The sequence below is a fragment of the Grammomys surdaster genome, unplaced genomic scaffold, assembly GCF_004785775.1.
Source record: "Grammomys surdaster isolate TR1022 unplaced genomic scaffold, NIH_TR_1.0 126059, whole genome shotgun sequence".
In the NCBI taxonomy this organism is placed as follows: Eukaryota; Metazoa; Chordata; class Mammalia; order Rodentia; family Muridae; genus Grammomys; species Grammomys surdaster.
The window spans coordinates 5,493,964-5,515,726 of NW_021620869.1; the positions used below are offsets into that span (position 1 = coordinate 5,493,964).

General features: G+C 45.9%; 1 protein-coding gene across 5 annotated transcripts in view; it reads right to left on the reverse strand.

The window, feature by feature from the left end:
- The window catches only part of Agap1 (ArfGAP with GTPase domain, ankyrin repeat and PH domain 1), a 436,006-nt gene that overhangs the window by 74,203 nt on the left and 340,040 nt on the right, over positions 1 to 21,763 (reverse strand). Inside the window, exon 14 of one of the 5 annotated variants that reach the window (XM_028755320.1) lies at positions 20,182 to 20,858. The exons of the other annotated variants lie outside the window; for them this stretch is intronic. Coding sequence (XP_028611153.1) covers positions 20,848 to 20,858 — 11 coding nt within the window. The 3' untranslated portion in view covers positions 20,182 to 20,847. Of the gene's footprint in view, positions 1 to 20,181; positions 20,859 to 21,763 lie in introns of those variants that run through there. 5 annotated transcript variants of the gene reach the window in all.

A 21,763-nucleotide genomic window follows, 5' to 3' on the forward strand; every position in this document is an offset into this window, starting at 1 on the left:
CAACCAGGGTCCACCAGAGCAAAAGAGGCATGGTATATTACTCTTGACTCTTGGTAATCACTAACAGACAGCCTCGGTCTTTTCAAAGACAGAGAAGAGGAAAATGTGTAAATTACGGCTCCCTGTGAAGCTGGAGTGACTGGAATCACTTAGCACGTACAGCTCTCGACTATTACACACCTCCTCATTCCTGGAAGATACAGTTTTTCATATGGACTGGTGCAACCTTCAGGGACTCAGAACTTCATTTGAAAAGAAAGTTTCTATTATTCTGTTTCCCTAAATTAAACAATAGCTTTGTTTTTACCATAGCATGAAAAAGGCTGAAAATCTACTGGAAAGCAGAGTCTCAGTGCTGAGACTTCCAAAAAGCTTTTATAAATAGAATAAAAATATTCCTTAGTCTGCTGGCATGTTCAAGACAACAAGGTTTTATCCTCAACTCTCCCTCCATCACTACCCCAGGAAAACAGACTTATTAATGTCACCACTGCTCTTCTTCTGACAGCTGTCTTTGTTGATTAGATACATATTTCCTGGATAGCTGATTCAAAGATGGTGCACCCATGAAGAGGCTATGTCCAGCCTGCTGGGGGTTCCAAGTGCATATGAATCACATCCTGGGCACACACAGAAAGGCTGAAGGAACGGGGCTGCTGTAACCCCCAGAATCACTCAGGAGAGCAAGCAGGGTCCTTTTACCTACTTGGAGGAAAGGGCTAGGCTACGCACCTCTAACAAGGTCCCATCCCAAGAAGGAAACAAACAACCCTCTCGCTCATACAAGGGAGGATAAGCTGATGCCTTTAAGAGACCCCAAGCCATCAGCCTTGTCAGACAGGGTGATTCCTTGTCCACATTGGACATGTGTAAACCTAAAGATGTTACCAGTATAAGTCCTATCAGTGCAGAAAACAGCATCTTTGTTCCCCAGAGCAGCGGGCTGACTATGTGACCAGGGCCACCTCCCAGAAGTCTCTGCTGGGCAGTGTCCTGACGGAATTGTGGTTTTGCATCACTTCCAAGGTAGGCTGCCCATGATCCTTTGTCTGCAGCAACTGCGTCCTGAGATTGGGGTGGGAATTTCTTTTGTCCAGCTGTGTGATCATTCATTTGCTCAACCAGACAGTGTAAATGTTTACTTCTTTTATAAAAAAAAGGCAGTGACTCCCCCATAGGATGCAACCCAGAAGGTTTTTGGGTCAGGTGAAATCACTACTTGCATTGTGCATGGGCTTCACACAATGGCTGCCTCCCAGAGAAGGAGTCTTGTTGAAACATTTCTCCAGAGGGACTTTGAAAGGATTAAACAAAATCTGAGACCAAGCAGATAGATAGATACAGCACAGTCAAGTTTAGAAGACAAAATACTTATGCTGCTGGTAGCACCCAGTGAGACCAGTCATCTTCCCAACTCCAAACCACAGGAAATAAAGTATCTCCTAAAAGGAAACTACTGGAACAATCCATGGATCCTTAATTGAATAGTTTCAATTTAATTTCTAATAACTCAGAATGGCTCTCTTTACCACAGACACCATTTTAACTAGAACACACTGGGTTTGAAAATTGCCAAGGGCTTTTATGTAGTGGACTGATGCAGCTCCTTTGGGAAATGTCACTAACCCTGGCAGACAGGAAGAACAAAATCAATGCAAAACTCCAGACTCACCAGAAAACCAGAAGCTCCCGAGATGGGGTGGTGGGACTCTTTTCTGGGCTAGAGATGTACTGAAGTATGGATAGATAGTTCCAAGGGGCCTGGGAAACTGGTATCTCCATCTGATGCTAGAGTGTGAATATGAACCAGGGTAATTATAAGATGCCAGCATAAACAAGCATTGTCTCCATGATGTGTGTTTATAATGTAGATTTTGTCTGGCCCATTCTCAGACAACAGAGTTACTAATTCTCAGAGTCACTAATCTTAGTAACTCAGCAGAGAAAACTGAAGCAGCATCTCTCCTGGTATTCCTGGGGCAGTGTTTCCGAGGAAGCTGAGACTGGGAGCCTATGGCCTCTCAGCTTCCATGTTCTCTGGAGCACATGGGAAGAGTGGAAGACAGGATCCTGGAACTGTAGAGAATACTGTCCTGGCTATGCCACTGTGTACTGCAGGGCTGATACCTGGCTTCAGCCAGTAACATACATGCATGCACATGTGAATGGTGTGTGGCAGGAAACCCTATATGGGTCAACAGGCAAGCAGTAGTGGAGCCCGAGAATACTCAAGACCCTGACTTCATTTCATTTCATCGAGGCTTATCTTGACATTCTGTGGAGTCAGTCAAGATAGGGCCACAGGGTACAGGGTGCTGGGGCCCTTGGTGTTCCCGCATCAGAAGTGAGTGATAATGGGAAACAGCCATCTCATCTTCGTCTCTTGCCCCTTCCCTTTCTTCTCATCTTAGCCCCCACCCCTTCCGTTTCTTTCTTCTTTTCTTCCTCAATTTCCTTCAACAAAAATATATTGCAGATTTTTTTTTCGTTTCTTAAACACAAAATCTTTTTAGATGATTCTAGGGAAAAATTGTTTTTTAATAAAACTCTAAATTGAGTTATCATATTTCAAAGCATTGACTAGTTAAGCAACTAATCAAAGGCATAATTATTTAATGACCGTTGCTCGTGCTCTTGCACAGGGCTGTAATTGAGGGGCTGTGATCACTGGACCACCAGCCTCCATGGCAGCAAACAAGGGCCTCTGCATTTGATCTGCTGCTTCTGCAGCCGCGTTCCAAAGGGTGGGGGTGAAAGGCTCCACACTGCGGCTCCTTCACATGTGGCATCTGAACCTGAGAAGACTGGTATCGGATCAAGCAGAGACAGGCAAGCTGCTTCCATTTGGGGCCAGCTGCAGAAACCTCCAAGGGTATTGCAAATGTGCAGCTTCAGAAATCACAGAGTCTGGAATCCAGAATATTCTCAGTAGTCAGTGTGGAAAGAAAAGACTAAAGTCACTCTCCCTGTTCATTCAGACATTTATTCCTTTACACACTAACAATCCCTTCTCAAAAAACTGCTTTGACCATAACGTCAGGGTTTCTTTGGCATGCTCCTTAGTCACTGTGAATGACTAAACAAGGTCATTACCATTGAAGGAGGGCCAGGGAGAAGTGCCACAGTGCTGAGCCATCAAAACAATAAAGTGTCTGCTTTCTTTCATTAGAAATTAAATACACCAGCTTTGTCCTGGTTTAACCAAGAATGCCAGGGAAAGTTACTTCGGTATGATGGCAGAAGTGAGCTAACTTCCTGTTCCAAGCCAGTTTTTCCATTTTCCCTTTGGAGGGACCTATCATGGAAGTGCCATGTTGCCTCAGGAATATATACTTTTCAACAAAAGGTGCAAGATAAAGAAGCTACTCAAGTATCCTTTTATCATAGTCAGCAAGATGGTGGGGGCAAGCAGGTAGGTGGGTCAGGTTATAATAATGGTTTCTGTTCTATGCTACATACATGACATATTTTATTTCATATAGAAAGAACCAGTACTATTTAGAGAAGGGACTAGATCTCAGAAATGCAGGAAAACCAATGAGGTGAGGCAGGAATATCTTATAGTGGCAGAATTTGATGAAAAAGCAGACAGTAGACTCCCCACCCCCACCCCCTACACACTGATGCAGCTGCATTTCACAGGTCACAAGACCATTGTAAGGGCAGCTGACGACCACATCTGGGATGCTTCAATGAGTCAAGCTGGGTTACAAACTAGAATATCAAACAGTCATGGCTTCCATAGAATGGAAGAAATGACTTTCTATGTTACTAGTAACCAGTGAGGAAGAGTTGGTGGCTCTCTAGGATTACAAATAATTTCCGTAGGTCCTCTGCCCTCAGTGGAGGATGAGTACAGTGACTTCCCTCAAAAGGGTCCACGATAGGGTAAGGATAGAACAGTTCACAGACTGGGAACCTAGTGTCACTGACACACACCACATGAATGAGGGCAACATTGGCATCAGCAGACAGAAATCACGTAGTGAGTGTGCAGGGTGCACAGACGTGGTGTGTTATCCGGAGTCTCTTCCTCACTGGACTTAGAAAAACAGCTAATACACACCAGTAGCAGTCTCCATCAGAGCATCCCATGACATCTTCCCATCAGGTGAAGCTCATCAACAGGATGTCTGAAACAATGCCCCAGACAAGAAGAGTCCAAGGCATCAGAGAAGACGGGCAACTAAATGTAATGTGCATCCCGGGACAGAATAACTCCTTAGATAAGAACTAAAGAAACCGAGGTAAAGTATGGACTTAAGTCACAAGGTGTCCATACAAGTTGATCAGCCATAACCAATGTCACGCTAATGACAGACTCACAGGGGAACCGTGTGTGTGTGTGTGTGTGTGTGTGTGTGTGTGTGTGTGTGTGTGTAAAAGAAAAGGATCTTTGTCTTAATCTTTTTTTTAAAAATAAAATCATATCTCTAGTTTAAGGAAACCACTTGAACACGTGCCCATTCCCAGACTCTTGAACCCCTCAGTGAACCCCTCGGTTAAAGTTTATCACTAAAACTTTTCTCCTAGGACATTTCTCCCCCTCACTTACATTGCTTCCACAGAACAAAATGTTGGTAGTGATGCTATGAATTCAGGGCTAGTAGTAGCTATGAGGTCAAAGAGATACAACATCACATTTCTTCTACTCACTGGAGTTTGCAAGTTAACATGGACTTGAGATCCCACTGTGGTATATGTAATGTGACACTGAGCCAATAGGGACACCTGTGACACGAATTTGCACACATGTATTACTGGGAGGCTCTCATGTATTCTTTTTTCTTTGCAGGGTGTTCTTACAGAGAGCTTAGGCCTGCAAGCTTCCAAGAAAAAGGAGCAGGGTAGCAAGCAACACATGAGGTCCACACATCTGAGGGTGGGCAGGTTAGCTTTCAGATGGGAAAATGACCACATTGGACCAGTCTAGTGGGGTCTACAAGTATCCTCTTCCAGAAGCATTAACTGCCAGGGAAGAGACGGGCAAGTGCAGAACGCAAAAGAGAAAGGACAGGAATCACAAACACTCTGGAAGCAGTGATGGCCGCAACTGGCAATGGCACAGGTGGCTGTGGAGTGACTTGAGGCTCCATGCCCTGGACTCCTTGTCTATGCAGAGACTCCATCTCACTGAGACATGACAAGAAGACCACACGGTCAGTGGCTGGATACATGCTAATATCCTTCTCTGGCTGTGTGACACTAAGCCCATGTAAGGCACAAAGAGCCACAAAGTAAGAATATCACAAAAAGGGAGAACACTGCATGAAAGACAGAAGAGAAAATGCAGGTTCACAGTTCACAGTGAGTAGTTCCTGAGTTAGTGTTTTCATTGCTCTGAGGAACCACCCACCTTCTGTGAGCAAATTTCCCAATTTGAGAAACGAAGCCTGCAAGTGTTTCATGAAGATCCAGCTGCCCTGGATCTTCAATTCTAATACTCTGCAGATCCTGATCTTAGTAAGTCCTCAGTGTTAAAAGTGCACTTGAGATTGTACTGATCGAAACTGAAGGGCACTATGAATCAGATTTCTGTTAAGTCGCTAAAATCGATGGTTTTATGAAATACTGTTCTTCAGGGTGGCTCTCATCTCTGTCCATCCATATGACCCCTTCAACATTGTATTTACCTCAGAGGGACAGGAAGATGCAGGGAGAATCACACTCAAAGGCTAACAGCCCCTGGTGGAGAGAAACAGATGAGTTCTCCTTATGAAGAAATCCTGTACTAACAGCCAATGGCTCCTCTTGAAAAAAGGATGACGGGGCTAGGGGAAAGACTCAATCAAGGAAATGTGCCCTTTGCACAGGCAGGAGCACCTGAATCTAAATTCTCAGTATCCACATAAAAATTGGATGTGGTAGCACTTATCTGTGACCTCGGCCCTGGGGATGGGGTGTGTGTGTGGAGACAGGGACTGATGGGTCCCTGAAGCTCACTGGCCAGGCAACCTAGCTGAATTAGTGAGCTCTAGGTTCAGTGAGAGACCCTGCCTCAAAAAACAGACAAACAAGTAGGAGAGCACTGGAGGAGGACACCAGCATTCAACTCTGGCTGCCATATGCAGACACATGCACCCCACCCCTGCATGCACGGCAGGCACATATGAGAGAAGGTATGATGGAGTGTGGTGACAGGTTCTTTCCATATGGTCCCTGTATATCCTCAAGCCTGGTTGTCTCTCATGGATCCACATCCCAAATCCTAGGACCAAGCAGTTATCACAGCATGTCCTCAATGTGCAAGTCTCACTTGGGATTACAAGAGGCCTGCAGAGGAAAGACATGAACTTAGTGATTCAGGAGACTGTCAGAGCAGTGGTATTGCTGAAAAGGGGAAGCCTGGCTCCTGCTCAACCAAGACGTGTTCTACAACCTGCAGCAGGGCATCCACCACAGACAATGCTCTTAAGGCAGCTGTTCGTGGCTTCTGGATACTCATCCTGTGGGACAACAACACGAAAAAGTAAAATTCCCTACCATACCTTCTATGTATCTATAACCCGAATCACATGGAAAAGAACGAAAGAGTCAACCTCTCCTCTCCAGATGTGCCTCCTTTTCCTCTCCTCTCCAGATGTGCCTCCCTTTGGCTCTTCCTGCTCTTTCTCCTCCTCCCCCCTTCACACACCATGCCCTCCAGTAAGTCCTGGAAGCCTTGTTTCCAAGCCAAAGTGGGCACTTCATCTCTTCTCTTCTCCCATGTCAGCTAGATGCAGGGATGGTACTCCTCCCCTCCTGCCCTCTGCAGTACACGTAGCCATGGGAGGGATACCTGCGGACTGTCCACTGAACACAGCAGGCACTTCCCCTGTGATGGCTAGGATAGAGTACTGCAAAATGGGTGGTTCAAAAGGACACAGGCTCTTTGACCCTCTCGGGGCCAGAGGTTCCAGGCACAATCCTGCATGGGGTTGCTCTCCTTTGAAGGGCTCCAGAGGAGGCCTGTCATGTCTTAGAGTCTCCTGGCTTTGGACATCTTCTTCAGCTTTCTCTCATGACTGTTACCATCTCCTGGTCATCTCCACAGCCCTCTCCTCACCATCGCCATCTATAATCTTCTCTAGCATGAAGAACCACAGTGACAGTGACCCTGTTTCCAAGGAAGCTGTACTCCCAGGCACTGGGGTTGGGACATCCTCCTTGGAAGGGGTGAATTTAGTCTCTGACATACAGAACTCAGTAGTCCTCTGTGATGCTTATACTCTGCTTTGCTCACTAGCTGTTCTTTGGCTTCTTCTATACAAGCCTGAATGCTTCTTGCCACTCACGTCTCACCTGGATTCTGCCTCTTTGTTTGTTTTTTGGTTTTGCAGTTTTTCGAGACAAGGTTTCTCTGTATAGCCCTGGCTGTCCTGGAACTCACTCTGTAGACCAGGCTGGCCTCGAACTCAGAAATCCGCCTGCCTCTGCCTCCCAAGTGCTGGGATTAAAGGCGTGTGCCACCACTGCCCGGCTTGTTTGTTTGTTTGTTTGTATGCTGCCTCTTTAGAAGTGCCCCTGCAAACACAGCTTCTTTAATCTGCACCCCACTGAGGGCACATGCCACCACTCCACCTGCTATGCTTCTTAAGCAGTTGGCATCTCCACAATCATTCCTCCTTTCCCTCACTGAATACTGTACTGGAGGGGACAGGAACACAAGGTGACCAGTCTTGCTATGCTCCTGGTGGTTATGGCAGAGGCGCTGCAGGCCTCCTTTTATTCGAGGGGCCATGGTGAACATCTAGGAGCAGGCTTGGAGGGAGTTAAGCAGTGAGATGCAGCACCATCCCTTCAAAAACCAACTTCCTCTCCCTTTCACCCCTTTCTTGGATAGGGTCTCATGTAGCCTGGATTGGCTTTGATCTTACTATGTGGAAGAGTCTGGCTGGTCTTGAACTCTGTAAAAAATTATCTCTTCATTGAGAGCATATACACACTGGAGGAGGATGTCTGTACTCTCCTCAATTGCTCCCGCCTTTGTTTCTTGAGACAAGATCTCACACTAAACTTGTAGTTTTGTCTAGGCTGACTGACCAGTGAGCTCCTGGGATCCAGCTGGCTGTGTCCTCAACACTGGAGATACAGGCACGTGTGGCCACGCCTGGCTTTTATGTAGGTGCAGAGGATATGAACTCACATCCTCCTGCTTGCATGACTAATGTTTTTACTCACTAATCATCTTCCTAGTGGCCTGTAAACTTGTTCTCCATCCTCCCGAACTCTGAAATTACTATAGGGATGTGATATCTCTCTCAGATTCCAAACAACTTTTCCCTTAAACTATCTGCCTTACTATAGGAGTTGTCACAAATTTGTATTATTTTATAATTGGAAAGATAAAAATAAGAATGTAACATGTGGCTGCCCAATGATCCAGAGACACAGACTAGCCCAGAGGGATGCGTATCCTGACAGACGCTGTAAATCTACAGCGGTAAACAAACTTTGGAAGGATGCAGTGAGCAGGATGATACTGATAATTGGCCTTAAGGTCTTACTTCTGACAGTAATTAGGATAGGGATCAATTAGCTGTTAGCCTACTGCTAACTCATGGCTATAAAACTCCATACTTGGTGTAAAGGTTTACATTTGGGCACCCCAAAATGATCAAGTCATTGCTTACAAGTATGAGAGAAGTCAGAACACTGCCTTGCTTTAAGAGTTCGGTTTTGGCCCCCCACTTTTAAGGAAGAACAAAAAGTACAGGCTCTAGACAACTTCAGGCTCCCTAACTACTCATGGCCACCCACCAACCTCATAACAACAAGCAGAACATAATGACTGCTGCAACCAACAACACCCCTGCCACCACCATTAGCATCACTGCCACCACCTCCATCATCACTGTCAAAGCCACCAGTGACTACAATCACTTTGCCATCACCCACATTCTCCATTATAGCATCACCATCACCGTCCTCACCAGCACTGTCATCACTGCCTCCATCCTTCCATCACATGGCTACCACCGAGATTACCATAATGCCCACATCAGCATCGCCATCACCACCCCTGACCTGTGATAAGCTGGATACAATTCTGAGGACTTAGCATAGAGAGTTACCTCTCAATTCAGTTTCCAAGCCTTCCCACAAGTGAACGGCTCTCCTACCTATCTTCATTTAGGGGATGAAAGGACCAGGCTAAAGTCCCCAGAGCTTCTCCATGGTGAAGGTGGCTCAGGGCTCAGGCAGGTTTCAGAACCTGTGGGCTCAGCTCCTCTATTCTCTCATCTTCACAACTCACGGGGCCCAGCAGACGTCCACAGAGCCCCGGCTAGCCTCCAGTCCTTCCTCCCAGGCCTCTCCCACACTGCCAACAGCACAGACCTTCCTAGGCATTTGTCCCAAATGAAGCCTCTACTGCCCGAGGCAAGAGAAGGCCTGTGACTTGAGGCAGTGCACATTATTAGCTCTATTAGTTGGAGCTGGTGCGTTCTCTCCTGTCTGAGCTGGCAGTCTCTTTTAAAGAAATGAAGGTGATGGATAGTGGCAGCCATCGATCACACCAAACATCCTGATGTGGCCTTTCAGGGGCCAGCGCTCCAACCTGTTAACATTGTCAGAGCCTGGGACCGAGCTCGGGTATTCTTTGTGCAGGTGCCATTCCTCCATGATAGGCTGAGGCATTATAACTAAAGGGGCACCCTGGAGCTTTCCATCTGAGATGATTTTGAGTTTTCACCAAGAATACAGGATGCTACTGCATCTGTGAAATTAAATGTCCTGGGGTGGGGGTGGGGTGTTGGGTAGCCTGGAAGCTATGAAAACCATCTTTTCTTAAACAGAGGCGTTAAGAGAGGTTGGCCTGATAAGCCAGGTCTCATTCTTGATCTGCAGAAAACAACAGCCAGAGACACTGTCAGAGACCTCATAGAATGTCATCTGAACTGACGTGACACTGAAGATGAATCTTACTCAGGGAAGCATAGGAATGTCCTGGAAAGTATTAGAAACACAATTCATGGAAATTTAAAAATTATTCCATGCTGTTTCAAAATCTATACATTATAGTAAAGGGAGTATCCCTCCCTTCCTTTGGGGCTGCATTCCGGAACCTGCAGTACACACCTAAAATGACGACAAACATCAACTGTGCATCTGTTGTTTTTTCCTATATAGACAATAAGAATCAATTATTAATTAATAATTAAATTAATTTTATATAAATTAATTTATATATAAATAGAAGCAGATATACAAATTAAATAATAAGATTATTATAAATCAGACAATGCTAACAATAATAATAAACTAAAAACACTGTAATAAAATTGCAGTAATCATCACTCTTGTACCTGCAGCTACTAACACGTAAAATGAAGGTGATGTACACACGGCGCCCTAGCCTAGGCCATGCTTACGTAAGTGTGATGTACTGCAAGTGACTCCTGGGCAGGTAGCATACAAACTGTGGCTCTGCTACACAAAGTCATTTGCTTTTGGGCTGGATAAAACAGGATCTTAATCACATGGCTAGAGAAAAGGCATAACTTGAAACTTACAAATTCATTACAAATTTTCTATTTAAAAATTTTCAAAATGGAAGGAAGATCACAGAGACAGGCTACACACGCACGGCTGCACACAAATACACACTCATTCCACACAGACCCGCCACCTCAGCTATCCCTTCTCATCCCCCGTCTTGAATTAGCAGTAACATGCTGTTTTCACCAACTACATTTCCGTGGGTGAAAAGGCAAATGCTGGCAGTCGGGCTGAGTAGTTCCCAGTCTCAAAGACAACAATACTGATGCCCACTGACAGCACATCTAAGCGGCAGTCTGACATGACTGCTCCCTGGTTAGCTGGGATGTGAATCTATGCTTACCTCTAGTCACATGAAGGAAGCATGGACTAGATCTTGATGTCTGCCTCAGTTTGCCTTCTGTTGCTGTGATCAATCATGACTGAAGGCAACTTGGAGAGGAGAGGGTTTATTCAGCTTATACTTCTACAGCACTGTTCATCATCAAAGGAAGTCAGGGCAAGAACTCAAGCAGGAACCTGGAGGCACTGGTTGTTACAGAAACCATGGAGGAACACTGCTTACTGGCTTGCTTCCCATAGCTTGCTCAGCCTGCTTTCTTATATCACCTAGGACCAGGGACTCAGGGACGGCAGTGCCCCAGGGGGCCAGACCTTCTGACATCAACTATTCATCAAGAAAATAACCAACAGGCAATCTGAAGATAGCATTTTTCTCAGTAGAGGTTCCTTTTCCTAGATAACTCTAGCTTATGTTAAGAGGACAAACAACAACAAAAAAAAACCCCACAGCTAGCCAGGACATCTCTGGAGGTCTATCATGCAGGCTAGGAGCCATGTCAGTATCCTCCATTCCCCAGATGCTGGGCTCTGTGAGGACCAGTAGGGCCTGGCCACCACCAGCTGATGCTGATACCAATTCTGTAAGAACAAGAGGGCATCTCTTCAATCAACATGGCTGATGATTAAATCAATGGGTAAAAAATGTTAGAACAGAAGGTCTAAGAGGAGGCAAATAACAACTTACTCTTCTCAGAGTTAGAGCTGGGCAAGCTAGGTGCTCACATGCAATCAATCCCATCACTCAGGAGGACAAGGAAGGAGGAGAGTGAGTTTTGAGGATAATTTGGGTTACGCAGTGAGACCCTGGCTCCAAGCACTACACATAGCAACTAGAACAGAAACGCCCTACATCAGAGCCCAACTTTAAGGACTCAAAACATGCCTGGTAATTCCCAACTCTAATCTGTTGTGTGAATGACAGGTTGGTTCCCTGAGGGAGGAAGGGCGATGTGGATTTCCTGCGCATGTGCAGGTGTGATGCCCCGCCCACCCAGCAGCGGCTGCGTGTGGCTGTTAAGCATGGATGACTAAGTGGCAAAGCTCCTACTAATCATTTATTGAATAATGAAAACGCCACAACTGATAAAAGGTTTCAATTCTGAGAAAAATGATTTATCGTCTTTCAGTTTCCTGGCACTGCTATTTGTGTGACAAACGGCTGGAGAGCCCCCCGTTAATCTCTGTGCGTCTCCAAGCCTGCTGCAGAGACTTTAGTGCGTACAACCAAACAATCAGAAATGGCTAATGATACCGCTCTGAGGCTGGGAGGGCTGAGGCTGCTCTTTCATCAGGGGTGATCTCCAAATCAATTTGCACAATGGATTTTTGGGGGCCGGGTGAGAGAAAGGGAAGAGCAACAGTCCCAAAGGCAGAGACAGAACCGTCAATAGGCTCAGAGTGCAGGTGACTTCCCGTGCACACATCCCTGGCAAAATCTGACACTTAGTGTCTCAGTGTAAGGCAGAGCTGCTGGGCACTGTGAAATGCCCTCAGAACCCCTTTCCTTACTATGGAGGCTTAACTGACAAGCTCTGAACACTAACTACGCCCCTTCCACTGTAGTGTTATCTAGTCTGTTTGTTGCATGTTTTGGTTAAAAAATAGCAAGTATGTTCATCATGATCTTCTGAGAAAATCACAGGACTCGGATTTCTTGCTCTCTTGCCTCCTGAGTGGGACAATGTCAGGGTCAGGTGCTGGCTCACTAGGAAGTAAACTCAGTATGCGGTGCCTTTGATGGTGATGGTATGAACTTGTCAGGGCCCGGAGAGGAAGAACAAGCTTCTGTTTACCTGTCACTCAGGCTGGATCAGTACCAAAGGCTTCATCTGCACGACAAGAAGGAATCCTGAGGTATGCCTTAGAGAACACACAGAACCTCCACCTGCCATGATGCACGAGATTAACGGGAACACCTTTGTGTGCTACCAACTTGAAGGAATGCAGGAAAACACCGAATACGACAGAGTCCAATAAAAACAGACTCTGGCACACTGGAAATGTATTGTCTCATTGGAAGAAGGAAATAGAACCATGTCTTAAAACTTTGGGTGACATATAAATGACGCTTGAGCCCAGAGACTTAGCAGAGCAGAAGGCTGGGACACGTCCAGATGGGCACCAGTCAGCCCTGTGTGCTGCAGAGCCCTGTCATGTCCTGTTCTGCTTTCCAGTACTGTGATAAACACCATGACCAAAAACAACTTGGGAGAAAAGGGTTTACTTCAGCTTACGGACTATCATGAAGGGAAATCAGGGCGGAGACTAAAGTCAGAAACCTGGAGGCAGGAACAGACTTAGAGGCCATGGAGGGACGGTGCTGACTGACCTGCTCCTCATTGTTTGGCACGGCTACCTTTCTTATACAACCTGGGACAACCTAAGTGCACTGGACCCTCCCACATCAGACTTGCCTACAGGCCAACCTGATGGAAGGTTTTTCTTATCTGAAGTTTTCCTCTTCTCAGAGGACTCAAAGCTTGTGTCAAGTTGGCTATGAGAATGCAGGGAGAGGCATAAGATCCGGTGCTCACAGTGCCTCAGCACTGGAAAGCACGAACCAGGATCTGTGTCTCTCATTCGAGGATCTGGGTTTTAAACCAACCAAGCTCCACTTGCTACCAGCTAACCCACATGGAAGATGACATCTCTGCACTTTTTTTTTGCATGTTTTAAAAATTAAGTAACACAAACTGTAGTCTTCTGTTACCTCAGCATTTCCCAAGTGTGTCTAGGACATGACCTCAAGCCTGATGACATGTACCCCAGACTTCAAAAGTGGGACGGCCCACATTATTCTCCGAGAAAACTTTTCATTTCAGGTCTTGCTGGATTTTATGTCTGGCTTATGTCACTGAAAGCCATAATTATAGAGAAGAAATACACTAGAAATCAATTTAGTATATTCACAAAGGCCTAGGGAGGTGTCCTTTGTCCTCCAATAGCTGGTATTAGCCAGGATGTCAGGAAATACAAGGCTAGTCTGTTTCTTCAGATTTTCTTTCTTTTATTTTGAAAATGTTGTTTATTGAGTCAGGTTCCATGTACCACAGGCTGGCCTTGAACTTCCTATGTAGCTGAAGATGATCTAGAACTCCTGGTCCCCTGCCTTTCTCCCTTCAATGTTGGGATTACAGATTGTACAGCCATCCCTGGCTGTCCTCAGATTTTCAATCTCATCAATGGACGGGACTAACCATCATCCATAGTGTGCAGTCCAGTGTCCCACAGACCCAAAGAAGATTGCTGTGACCCTCCTCCAAAGGGCCAGGTATGACCTGTCTATCAACTGCTGGTGTCCTTTATAACCCCCAGCTGCTGCTTACAGACGTGTACTCCCCATATCTGTGAACGAGATTCTTGACTAAACTCATTTTCAAGCTATACATACTGGGAGTCCCAGGGGCCTTAGAGAGAACTACCTCTTCAGGAAGCAGTTTGTCTGCCCACATTTTTATCTGCTGTGTCATAGGTATGCGGCCTCAGACTGGGGTACTGTGAGAAACTTGGGAGTCACCCTAAGAAGTATGAGCCAATGCTATTTAGTGTATGCTCATCCACACTGGCCAATAAGATCTGTATGCATACTTCAAGGAATCTTGCCAGTTACTTCAGCAGGAAGGAGGTGGAGCAGGGCTCCTGGCTGAGGCTCCCAGCCATTGCTGAAAGCATCTTCCTGGCATTGCTGTGGCTGCCTTGTACCCTGTTCTTACACGGCTGCCTGCCTGTCTACACAGGCTAGACCCTCTAGAAGATGAGTACAGTTGCTGAGCAGACTCATGCACACCTGAACCATGATAGAACAATCTGGAAGCTTTGCAATGCTGGCTGCTTCATGATTCAAGTCCATATTACCAGAGACATCCAGAGGTTAAACATTTTTTGTTTGTTTGTTTTGTTTTTCGAGACAGGGTTTCTCTGTGTAGTCCTGGCTGTCCTGGAACTCACACTGTAGACCAGGCTGGCCTCGAACTCAGAAATCTGCCTGCCTCTGCCTCCCAAGAGCTGGGATTAAAGGCATGCACCACCACTGCCCAGCAAGCATTTTCTAAAGCCAGGCTAATGAGCAAAGATAAAACCCTTACAGGACACACAGCAGCAAAAGAGAAAGTTGGTCAATAGACTAAGGGATTGCAGACTGTTATGTCTTAACTGTCCGCGAAACAAGGTAACCTTGTGTAAGAGCTTCATCTTCTGAGTACTGACAGAGACATTGACAGCCACAAGATGCTTGCCACTTTTCCAACTGTTGGAAACTCTGATGCCATTTGTACCAAGCTCCAAAGATCACCCCAGGTGGGATAAAGTTACTTAAAAACTCTTCTGCACTCTGCTTCTTTCTTTGAGACTGCTTGAGTGATACATGTATTCAGTGCACACTGCCTTGCATGGAATGGCTCTATGTACCCATTTCATAAAACTATACAACCTTCTGATTTCCCATGTTGTTTGGACATCATAAATCCTGTGAGGACCAGGATATGGCTGCAGACCATGAAGAAGGCAGAGGGTACTGAAAATACTTTTATGTTGACCCCTTAAAGAATGGAGAAATAAGAGAGGCACATATTCTTTAAAAAATATCTGTCCTGCTAAATCACCAGAGGCTAGTCACGGCAATGCAATTAAGTGTGGTGGTTAACTCTGGCCATCAACCTGATGGGAGTTAGAACTGTCTAGCAGATACATCTCTATGTAAGTCTCTGGGGAATGTTTCTAGTGTGATGGCTAGTTTTCTGTCCATGTGACACAGCTAGAATTATCAGAGAAGAGGGATCCTCAAGTAAGAAATGCCTCTCATCAGACTGGCCCATAGGCAAGTCTGTGAGGGCATATTCTGTTTGTTTGTTTGTTTGTTTGTTTGTTTAATGACTGACACGGGAGGAGGACTCAGCCCACTGTGGGGAGTGCCACCCCTAAGCAGGAGGCCCATGGCTGGTATGAGAGGGCCGAGCAAACCATGGGGAGCTAGGCATGAAGGTGGCATCCCTCCACAGCCAATGCTTTAAGCCTGCCACTGTGTTCCTGTCCTGACTTCTCTGGATGATGGACTGTAAGCTGCAAGATGAAATAAAATCTTCTCTCCCAAGCTGCTTTTAGACATGGTGTTTATCACAGCAATAGAAACCTAAGAAGGGTAGGTGAGACAACCAACCGTGAGTTGGAATCCAAAGCCTAATAAAAAGGAGAATTTGAAGGGTTTGACATGACTCAGTGGTTAAGAGCACTAGCTACTCTCGTGAAAGACCAGAGTTTGGTTTCCATTTTCCACACGGCAGCAAAGAGGGGCCTCAACTGACTGACCGACTCTCTCCCTCTCTCCCTCCCCCTCCTCCCACCCCCACAGTTTGAGGGGGAAGGCAGGCTTTGCCTACAAATACCTGGGTGTTTTCTTCAGGCCCATTGCTACCTGGGAGTACATCTGTAACATTTTTAAGACAGGAATATTTATAATCCATAGGGAGACTAACACAAGAGCTTCTGCAGTTCCATACTAGACACGACCAAGGAAAGCCAGACTGAGGTCAAGAACAGAGAGAATTTGGCAGTTCCACCAAAGCTAAACAGAATTACCACGTGACTTGGACTGAACTCGGCCATTCACAGGTGTCCATCCGTTGAAATTCACCATAGCATCACATACACCCACTGGGAGGTGGAGCAACCCAAGTATCCATCAAAGGAGAGAAAGAAACAGTGCAACTCAGTCCAGAAACCAAATCCAACTCAAGATGCTCAAAGACAAGAGTGTGGCAAAGTGGCTCTGGAGAGGGGTGGGTAACAGTGAATGAAATGCATCACACACATCCGTGATACTGTTAGAGAACAAACTTCATTGATAAAATTGATAAAAAGGGGAAAAGTGGCATATAGATGCAGCAACATCAAACAAAGTATGCTAAGCCAAAGAACCCAGATTCAGAAAGATGCATGAGTGTGTCTTCCTCTTTCAGACACTATTTAAAATGGCTAATTCACACACAAAGCAGACAGCAGAGACGGGGCTGCCCTGGCTGGAGGGAGAGGGACAGCAAGGAGCTAATGCTCAGGGTGAGCGAGTATCCACTTGGGCCAATGAGGCACCGAGGCAGCAGTCACAGGGTCCCTACAGTGCAGTGACTGGGGCCAGTGCCACTGACATGCACAGTCAGCAGCCTCACACTGAGGGGAACATGGAGAAAGCGGTACGTGGAAAACACGGGCTCAGCTCTCAAAAGGACACTAGACCAAATGCTGGAGCTGGAGTGTGTGGTCAGGCATGTGCCCTCAAGTCTCACAGAAGAACTGCTCATGCTGCCTAGGGATGAAGTGTCTCTCGTGTGGCTGCCTGGACCCCACACTGAGCCATGCCCCTGTCCTACCCAACCCCCCCTTCCTCAGGGGCTTCCCCCCAACTCCAGCATCTTGGAGACCAGATCACTACAGCAGGTTCTCTCTCAGCTAATAGCATCTCTGCAGACCTGGGCTGCTACAGAAAGTAACCCCCACCAAGGTTCTACAGCGGATTCACGGGTCTTCATAGGGAAGAGTACTCAAGGTATATTTTTAGTGCTCTGAAATAAAAGCAAGAGTTAGATATGGCCTAAAAATTCATGCCTTTCAATTTGCCTTCAACTGTTGCAGGATATCTGGTCACACTGTGAACCCCAAGACTGTGTTATTTACTGAAAACAAAACAAAACAAAACAAAACACCTTTTTCTACTTGTGTGGCTCAGCCTTAGCACACACCTTTAATCCCTCTGGCTGGAATACAGACACACCCTTAGCACACACCTTTAATCCCAAACAATGAAGGTAAAGTTAGTTTGAAGTGGGATGCATCCATGTGTGAAAGTGATGTCTAATTGAGTGGCAGACAAAAATGGCTCATCAGAGAACATTTTGACAGAATAGATATGCATAGCTCTCTTGAGAAGAGACAGGAAAGGGAAGCTACTTAAGAGGGTAGAGGAGAGAGGAAGGAAGAAGTTTTACTGGGAGTTGTACAGAGACAGGCTGAAGAGAGGACAATCTAGGCATAGGTAAAAACAGAATGAGCCAGAGAGTGAGACAAGATTAGAACATATTGCCAAAGTTAGTATAAGGCCAAGCAGAGCAATTCAGAAGAGGCAGCTGGGGTTGGGAATGGGGGGTGGGCGGGAGCAGACTGAATCAGTCAGTTTGGAGAGGAGTTTGAGCTAGAATAGCTGGGTTGAACCAGACAGAGATCACAAAGAACTAGGAAGGGGTGAGCTTATTCAACAGCAAGTGTCATAGGCTGGACAGTCCAGGCCTACGTAAGATATATAGATATGGAGGTTAGAAGCTTCCAGGACTAGGCTTACGTTAGCACACTGAGGCAGTAAGCCTTGGAGATGACAATTACATCAGGCAAATAATAAATTTTTCTGACAGAAGAACTTGGAATAGACCCCACCCTGAGCAAACTCAGGGATAGTAACTCTTACCCTCAGAAGAAACCCAGTTATCTGTTATAGGCAGACTGGAGCCAATCGTGACAAGAGGAATCCTGTCTGATGGGATGGGGCTAGGGGTAGGGTTTGAGGTTGTCTGTTCCTTCCTCCCATGAATTGGCTGATTAGTATTCCAAGCCATTCCCTGACAAACATGGGTAAAACACTTCCGTGTCCCATCCCTACGCCTGGGATGGCAAGTGAAGAAAGGAGCTGGACACTTTATCTTCAGTCTTCACCCATAAGCCAAAGACAACCAAATACACTCAGGCATTCAGGAAGACTGACAGTCACTACATCATAGGAGGAGCTTTCTGCAACCTATGTGCAAAGGGGGCTCCCTGCAGCCAGGCGGATCCTTCACACACATCTTCTACCTCAGATCACAGCACTAGTGTCTGGAAGACTAATGTAATGCTAAGAGGGATCAAGAAAATAGCTAACAGACCTCAAACTGTATGACTGACTGGAAGGAACTCCAAGATAGTTATGAGAGTTGTTCTGTATTCATTTAGCAAATTGTTCCCCCGGGTCTACCGGCTCTCTAATTCTTTTTAATCCTGGAAACTGGATTCACCCACTGAGGTGAAATAACCCTTATTTTGTTCATCTGCTGATGCACAGTCATGGGTCAAGTTACATTTTTGAGAGGTTAGATACCAGTTTATTAAAATAGAGGAGAAACATTCCTTTGGTCGGCCTCTCCTTTGTATGAACTGAATCCACAGGAGTGTTAGGCAAGGTGATTTCTGAAGTGAAAGGGCAAATACAGCCTTCCCAAGGAGGGAAGGTCATTGTGGATGCAGCTGCAAGCAGTAAGCAGACCACTGGTGCGTTCCCTTCTGTCTGAAGCCGAGGTGCAGCTCGCTACGTCTGTGGCCTTGAGCAAGTTAGTTAAAGTTTACGACCCTCGGTTTCCTCAGCTATAAAAACAGGAGTAACAGCACCTGCCTCGCAGGCTTCCAGGGATTATGACAGGACACACACAACTCCTTTAACAGCAGTGTCTGGCACCCAGCAAAGTCTACCAGCTATCTGCAACCCCACCAATAACAGAATGTCAACACAGACTTCTCATGTTGTGGCTCATTTCAGAATTCTTACAGGACGTTATTCTACTGTCTGGATTCTTTCAGAGCAGGTAGGGGTGCTGGGCCTAGGGTAGGTACATCATGGCTTTTACTGCTCTGACTGGAGAGGAAAGCAATCTTCACCTGCAGATATCATGAAAGACCCAAATGAAAATCAAGTAGAACAAAGCTTCCAATTTATCTCATTAGGAAGAGTCAAATCAAGTTATTGAAATGCCCAGCAGAGCCAGCCACGGCTTAGTCCACACATCAGGCTCTGTGACTGGAGGCTCCCAGACACCATGCTTTTAGTGACTTCAAAATATTTTCCAGAATGTGCTACATGGATAGCTTACTCTGTGGTGTCCAATTTTGTGGCCTCGAATAAAACCATGAAAAGGAACATTGAAATTTTCCTTCCTGATAGTTCTAGAATTATATGTAAGCCAAGAATCAGATTTAAGAATTTGACAGGAGGAAGCAAAATTCTTGGTTCCTCAGTCTCCTAGACATACAATGATTTGTTTGCGTCATCTTCAGACCAGGGAACACAACATTTTTGTAGCATTCCATCCTTTCAAATATGCCTGGACTCCAAGACAAAGCCAGAAAGACAAAAATCCTTTGTGGCAAAAAGCAACAAAATGCACCCCAAACTAGCAAGGGCAACATCATCACTCACAGGGAGGCAGCCTCGGCAAGGAGAACTGATTTCTGTCACCCACAGAGGAAAGTGTCTTTGGGTTCCTTTTCGGAGACCACAGGAACTGAGCCACAGATCATCTTAAAGCTGGGATCTGCCTGGAGGCCTGAAAGAGGGAGTCATGTGATTGAACTTATCCAGCATGCTCAACATGTGTGCCTGGAGGCAGACACGTCGAGGTGTCCCACATATTAGCAAACATTACATCATTAAGCAGAAATTAGACGGAAAACGAAGGGGGCCTAAAAATTGACTAGGAGTTCGGATGCTGTAAATGGCTAATCGGCCATTTTTCACCTGAAGCCCTCTCCAAATGCAGTTTTGCTATTAAGCAAAACCCCAAGAAAGGTAATCAATTCCAACTAAAAAGCACTTATCCTGAAGACGGTGTGCATGCGCGAGGCACTTCAAACTCCTGGCTGCCTGCCAAAGCCAGACAACAGCCATCAATGTTCCTGCCTATCCGAGGAGCACAGGGGCCATGCATAATTGACTAGAAGATGGGCTAAAACTGTGCCCAATCAGTATGTGATCAAAAACGCGTGGAATATTCAGCGCCACTTGATTACACGAGCCTCCGTCCTTTCACTCTCCTCTCGGAATCTCTTCAAGGTCCACAGTGCTGTAATAAGATCATTACTGTCAAGCGGTACGAATCGTGGGCAATGAGTCTTGGGATGGGGAGTCATACTTCACAAGCTCCCCTGGTTTCTCTCTCTCTTTTTTTTGTGTTTTACTGCATGCAGAGGCGGCAGGGCGACGAGGTGGCGGATAATGATCACATCACTGGGTGGCAGCTAGAAAGGCACTTTTAAGAAAAAGCAGAGAGAAATCAGCTTAAGAGAAACTAAAACATTTCCCTTTGCTTTTTCCCCCCTTAAAAAAAATTACATAGAATTAAACTGTGTGCAGTGGGCGCTCTTCATGAACTCTTATATAAAGTCATTGCATGTAACCATTTGATAGATTTTCATATTTCACAAAGCCCATTACCTCACAGAAAAATGGCCAATTTCCTCCATCTCCTGCGTGCTAAAGAACCCCCTGGTTAAGTTGTGTGCGTGCACACGGCAACGGCTGCAGAAGTTTCTACTGCCCTCCCTTCTTTCATGGGAGATACACCCACGGCTTCATACCTGCTGCTCATTATTTGTCTGAGATGAGAAGAGGGCGTGGCTGAGAGGGAAGAGACAGCTGCAGAGTGGTAAACAAATGCACAACTCTCCCAGAACCCCACCTTCTCTGATGCACAGGTAACACATTTCAATAAAACAAGAGGTCGCCATGATCAGAACTGGAGCTAGGGCAGCCGGGTCTTTGATACCTGAATAAGCAAAGCAGGACTCCTATGAATGACAGAGGGCTCAACCAATCACTCCCTACTTCCTGCCAACTCCAAACTGCCCTTGAAATGCTCATTCCCTTCATCCAAAACAACAAAAAGAACAAGTATTATCATCCCGAGGGTGAACACAAGAACTGGTTATGTTTTGAAAGAAACTGTAAGAGAGACTGCCCTGTCAGTCAGTCAGTCAGTCAGTGACTAAGCCTGTGTGTTCTAATAGCCTACAAAGCAGTTGAGCAGTGAATTGAGACTTTGACCAAATCAGGGCAAACACACGCAAGAAATATGTTTGCAAAGAAGCCAGAAGGAGACCAGTTTGGGAAGGATTGTTTCTCACTCTCAAGAGCAAAGAGGGCAATGGCCCTGCT